The sequence below is a fragment of the Simochromis diagramma genome, unplaced genomic scaffold (assembly GCF_900408965.1).
Source record: "Simochromis diagramma unplaced genomic scaffold, fSimDia1.1 OVJJ01000091.1, whole genome shotgun sequence".
Classification (NCBI taxonomy): domain Eukaryota; kingdom Metazoa; phylum Chordata; class Actinopteri; order Cichliformes; family Cichlidae; genus Simochromis; species Simochromis diagramma.
The window spans coordinates 173,189-179,603 of NW_024386901.1; the positions used below are offsets into that span (position 1 = coordinate 173,189).

The 6,415-nt window shown below is 37.5% G+C and overlaps 1 protein-coding gene across 1 annotated transcript; it reads right to left on the reverse strand.

Moving 5' to 3' along the window:
• Window positions 1-395: 395 nt before the first annotated feature.
• Window positions 396-1,351, reverse strand: LOC120735330 (olfactory receptor 6N2-like). Its single transcript, XM_040034646.1, has one exon. The coding sequence runs from the start codon at window positions 1,349-1,351 to the stop codon at window positions 428-430; it is 924 nt and encodes a 307-aa protein (XP_039890580.1). The 3' UTR covers window positions 396-427.
• Between the last annotated feature and the right edge of the window lie 5,064 nt (window positions 1,352-6,415).

The window sequence follows — 6,415 nt, forward strand, 5'->3', positions numbered from 1 at the left end:
GGGTGTGAGTGTTAAATGCCAAATTTGTAACTTGTACAATTTGTAGTCAAATAAAAAATGCTTTTCCTCATTTTGCCTACTTAGGGTTATAAGTCTAAAATGAATCTGGAAAGCCTTTTTTTCACGAGAACGGAGAGCTGAAAACTCCAAACATTTTACTCATTTACTTTGAATTATATATAACAATTAACAATATATACGATTAACTAATGAAGAAAATTTTCTTGAAGATTTAACATAGTACCTGCCAGCATGGATATAATTTTTAGTAAAGTTTCCACTCTAGCGTTTATGTAAGTATATATAAAAAAAAATTATAAAAAAATAAGTAGTATGATCGTAAAACAGACTATGGCATATTTACAATAAACATGCACCCAGAAAAATGTTATCAGCTATTAACAGGTTTAAATTCTACAAATTAAATTTATAACAGTGGTGGACAAAACAAGCTTTTTAGATGTTTAGAAATTTCCTTCATTTTAAGCCCATATATGAATGGATTAAACAAAGGATGATACAAAGCTAGTTGTAATGTCATTATTAAGCGTGCAGTTTTTGGAAAATCTGTTTCCATTCGAGCCATGATTACATCATAGATACCTAAACAGGAAAAAGTAATTAAAACTAACATGTGGGGTAAACAGGTCTCTGCAGCTTTTTTCTTAATTTCTTTACAGCTGCGATAAGTGACTATAAATATTTTTGTATATGTGAAAACTATAAAAAGTATAGGAAATACTACGAGATCTAAATAACTAACAATTCCAAATACAGTAACTAACCCTGATTTTACACACTGAAGAGTGTAAATTGTATTGTTACAAAATATTGATTTTAAATGAAAGGAACACAGTTTACTTTTAGCCATTCCTATTGCTTGGACGGCAATATTAGAAGCAGGTACAAGCCAAGCTATGACCAGGAAAATACTCACAGTGCTTTTTCTCATGATGGTTGGATATTGTAGAGGTTTACATATAGCCACATATCTGTCATAGGCCATGGCTGCCAAGAGAAAAAACTCAGAACAACCTAGAGAATAAATTATGAAAAACTGAAAGAGACATGCTGAATATGATATGATTTGTTTTTCAGATAAAAAGTCAATCAGGAGTTTTGGGTAAATAGTTGTGGCGTAAATAACAACGTTCAGTAGCAATGCTGCAATAAAAGTGTACATAGGTTTGTGGAGATTTTTGTGGATCCAAATGAGGTATATAATAATAGAGTTACTGCAAGTTATTAGAATATATAATGTGAACATAATAAAAAAATAAACATATCTGTATTTGTTAATTTCCACATGTCCATCAAAAGTTATATAGGTAACATTTAATTCTTCATCCATTGATGTTTTAAAAAAACTACAAAATGTTTCATTAAACAAATTGCACAAGGTGGATAAATGGAAAATACTGAAAAATGCACCATCACGCAAACAGTGAGCAGTTACAGTGTGTGGAAGGTTTTTATCAGACAAATTAAGCCTCCAAGGAGCTGAACATTGGAGGTTCATCTCACCTTTTTCACTCTCTTTTGCTTAGCACTGCACGACTTCAACACAAAATCTTTTTAGCTGAGATCTTAAATCTTACACAGTGGAGTACAATAAACTAGTTCAACTTGAGAAATGTGGAATTTAGGATGGATGCAAAGAGTGGCAGTTAACATTAAAAGGTGTAAAAAAAAAGTACAAGACATTGAAAATAAGCAGACCTCAGTGCAAGAAAATGTCTTTCCAACATTTAAAAGGTGTAAAAAAAAAAAAAAAAACAAGTACAAGATATTGAAAATAAGCAGACCTCAGTGCAAGAAAGTGTCTTTCCAACACTGAAAAGCACAGAGGCCAACTTTAACATTGCAAGGTGTAAAAACAAGCACAAGATATTGAAAATAAGCAGACCTCAGTGCAAGAAAGTGTCTTTCCAACACTGAAAAACACAGAGGCCAACTTTAACATTAAAAGGTGTTCAAAAAAGTACAAGATATTTACAATAAGCATAGCTCAGTGCAAGAAAGTGTCTTTCCAACACTGAAAAGCACAGAGGCCACATTGTAAGGTGTAAAAACAAGTACAAGACACTAAAAATAAGCAGACCTCAGTGCAAGAAAGTGTATTTCCAACACTGAAAAGCACAGAGGCCAACCTTAACATTGCAAGGTGTAAAAACAAGCACAAGATATTGAAAATAAGCATAGCTCAGTGCAAGAAAGTGTCTTTCCAACACTGAAAAGCACAAAGGCCAACTTTAACATTGCAAGGTGTAAAAACAAGTATAAGATATTGAAAATAAGCAGACCTCAGTGCAACAAAGTGTCTTTCCAACCCTGAATGAGACTTTACTTGTTCATGTGAGAAGAAAACAAGATTGTCCACAATCATTAAGTGAAGCATCCAATTTTTAAAGAAGAGCACCAAATCTCTGCCAAGGCAGCTCACTCTGTGCCAGAGGTGGGTCGAGTATCCAAAAATTGTACTCAAGTAAGAGTAGCATTACTTTAAAATATTATTACTCAAGTAAAAGTGAAAAATAGTCTTCAAAAAAGTTACTCGAGTAAGAGTAAAAAAGTACTTGATGAAAAGACTACTCAAGTAGCGAGTAACTGTTTGAAATGTCCGATTTTATAAATAAATGCTATCAGACAAACAAAAATAAATAAATATACAAATTTGAGTATTTTCAAAAGGAATACATGTAAAAAGATCAACAAAATGAGGCACAAAATTTTTTATTTCGAGATTTCACATTTTCACATTTTTCAACCAAGCTTTTTTCACCAATGCCTACAGTAAATACTATAAATATATAAACAGTGCAAACAATTTCCAGTGACAAGATATGCTGTAAACTTTATATTCATTTTTGCTCCAAATGGCACAGCAGCCTCAGAGAAAACAGAACGAGGCATCTTCAACGCATGTACATACAAGGGAGCTCAGTTTACCATAAATTGTATGGGTGTGCATTTATTTCTGCATATTTAGCAAAAATGTGCCATTTCTTCACTCAGTGAAGTGATGGTTAAGCTTAAACAGCAGTTTGCTCTCAAGGTTCTTTCTGTGAAGCTGTAACTGTTTAGCAGTGAACAGGAGTCCTGCATGACTGAGAAGTTCTTCACAAGCTCCAGATGCAGGAAGAGCTGTATTGACTTTGATCGACAGCTTCTGGATATGAGGAACGCCATGCAATAGATCCACACCTCCAGTGAATGGACATGAAAGGTACCTCTCCAGCTCCCCTGCTTCTGGCTTTCCTGACCCCATGGATCCATCATCTTAGTCGGTTAGGCTGCTGTTTGCGCTGGCATCATCCAGCTCTGTGTCTAGGTGATGTCTGATGAAGTTGAGACCTGTGGAAAGATGTAAGGTTTTCAAAAGAATTAGGTCTGGTCATTATAGTGCTGTATACACTGCAAAGATGCGGATGTTTTTTACTAACTCTTGTAGAAAAACAAAATCTAGTCATTCATATCCCACACAAACAGTTTGCAATGAATTCCAGATTAAGTTTAAAATAAGAATGCGTGCAAGGCTAAGCAGTCCCAACCAATAGATCCTCCTGTTTGGTTGTTACCATAGCTGGACTGGCCATCAGGCATACCGGGCATTTGCCCGGTGGGCCGCTGGCGATTTTTTGTTTTTATGGGCCGATGGATTTTTTTTTTTTTTTAGGAACGGTATATATAATGAAAGGTGTTGGATTGGCCAATTGGTCATGATCGACTCTGGGCTGGACCAATTACAGCCGAGGAGGCCGGATGCACCCTCCCCCTTGTTTAGCAATCACGTGATTTTCGCGCATTGCATGCCGGGAACTAGTGGCAAAACAATCCAAGTACCGCATCAAATGCAAGCATTTGCAGCACCGCAAAACGTTCATTCTCCGGTTCCAATACCTTCTTGTTTTTTCTTTGCCGCACAAAAAAGGAATGTACAAAACAAAAGGAGAACAATGCCGGTCCGTACAAAGATAGACTCGACGAAAAGACAAAAGATACGAGGAAAAATCAAAGGAGTGAAAGGGTTAGACCCATACGAGCACACAGAATAGACAAAAGACGTTAGCGTGCTGCCCAACTTTCACCACGCTCATATTTGTAATTATACGGTTCTTGGAGTGAGTGCATACACTCATGAAGTTTAGTAACTTCAGGTCACTGCAACAAGCCCAGGTACAGTTTACCGACGGATGGGTACAGGACCTTGAAATGCACCGTGTAGAACGAAAGACCATTGTACGAACAAAGGTAAGTTTACCAGTCTCACAAATTGTCTTCATAAATACACATTCGTTAACCGTTTATTAATATAACCTTTGAGCTCAACGGTAATTAATTAGTAGTGGAAATAATTTCTGGTAGCATTACAGAAATGTAGCAGTGACAATAATATTGTATGCTGTAATCGCACTGGACAATTAGTGATACAAAAAAACCTGTTTTATCCTGTGAATAAAAGTATATGTTTTTGTCAATGTACCATGGTAATAACAGAAGCGAAACGCAATATTGTGTCAGGACAATTCACTATTTATGCACAATAAATAAAGGAGCATAGCGCGACAATTTCTGTTCAGCGCCAGACTTGCTTGTAACCTATATCACCAATTATGTTAAGAAAAATGACGTATTAACTACTACAAAACTCTGACCTTTGTGGGAATGCTTGGAGCAGACTAACATGTGAGCTGGAGTGTTCTGAGACGTTATATTTGGTATATCCAGACCATCCGTCGGCTCTTACTTCGGAAACATGGCTTAAAAATTTTCTCTTCAACGACGTAATCCGATAAAAAAAAAAACGATCTCTTTACCCGTTGGCCGTCATGCGACCGGCTATTGCAGTTAATAATACAACAGCTTCTTGCCATTTTTTGGGTTTCTTTTTATCGCTGTGTAACTGAGTTCAATTGAAAGCCTGCGTGCGCTAGTACCTCTTGCCACAAGTTCCCAGAATCCTTTGCGGTTTTACCCCTGAATGACATCTCATTTTCAATCTTTATCCTGGTGGGCCGGTCTCTAGTCAAAATGCCCGGGCTGATTTTTTGTCCCAGTCCAGCCTTGGTTGTTACTCTGGGAAAAGACGAGAAAGACGGTAATGGAAGCGTGACTGGAGCTGCGATGTAGCCTATATAATATTTATATTGTACGAACGTGATAATTCTGTATATTGTAATGACGTGATATTATATTGTTCAAACGTGAAAGGTATATTAGAACAATATACTTTTCACTTTTCTATTTTTCTTTTGCCTGGGTGGCAACTCTACGCTTCCGTACTACGCTTCCGTATCCAAGACTTTTCAATGTGGCCTCACAAAATTATCATGACTACAACAACCATGAAAAGAGTTGGATGGACATTGCTGCTCAATCACAGCTGCCTGGTCAATGTTTTCCATTAGTAATTTAGCAAAGTTGATGGTGGTGGTGTGTGTGCCTGTGTGAGTGAGTGAAAGACAGAGAGAGGGAGAGCGAGAGACAGATTTTGTATGATAAGCTTCATGTTATGAATGCACAGTTTGAGCACTCAGGTCGCATCAGAGCATCAGGCCGTATTGTGTGAGACCCTGCACCGTGGCCTATGAACGTCTAACCACTGAGATTCACTTGTACAGTTTGAGCAGGAGCTGAATAACGTGACTGAAAAAAATCGCACAGTGTTTGCCCAGCTTAATGCAGACTGTTTAAACTAAACAAGCTGCTGTTTCACATAACAAACCCTGTCACCCGCAGTATTGACTTGTGTTTTAACAGTTAATGCAGTAGAGACGAGCTGTTTACATGTGCGTGGAACTCTAGCGTCATTAACCATACTAGCTGTTAGCTTATAGCTCACGCTAGCTAACCAGCGAGCAGTTAAAAAGACAGCCGAAGCTGCACAAAACACCCACAAACTTATCTCACTACAACGTAGCGCCGAAAATATGACTCGCAGCTCGAGCTCGACACCGCTGCTGTAACATAAGACACTGCGGTTGTTGAAGATTGGAGGCAAGATGGCGAACGCAGCTACAGCCAGATTGGCGTCCCAGAATAAGTTGTGTGATGAATTCTAAGTCAAATTTATTTAGCTTGAAACAAAACACAAACAAACAAAAAGGAGAAAATGGCAAAGATGAGAAAAATTGAAGAAGATTTGGAGGAGATTAAGCTGTCGCTTAACTCGTTGTCAACAGACGTCGAAAGAATAGTTAAGCAACAAGGAATGTTAATGACTTTAATGGACCAAATCAAAGAATTACAAAGCTTGATTAAGGAAAAGGATAAAACAATCCAGCTCTTAGAAAGGAGAGTGGAGGATTTAGAACAGCATGCACGACTGGAGGACGTGATTATTACCGGTTTGGAAACCAAACACAGGAGCTACGCAAGAGTTACTGAGACTGGGAGTGGTGTGAGGTCTGGTGGA

What these genes read in the sequence shown, in the direction of transcription:
- LOC120735330 (XM_040034646.1), bottom strand. Translation starts at nt 1,351, where the DNA reads ATGGATGAAGAATTAAATGTTACCTATATAACTTTTGATGGACATGTG.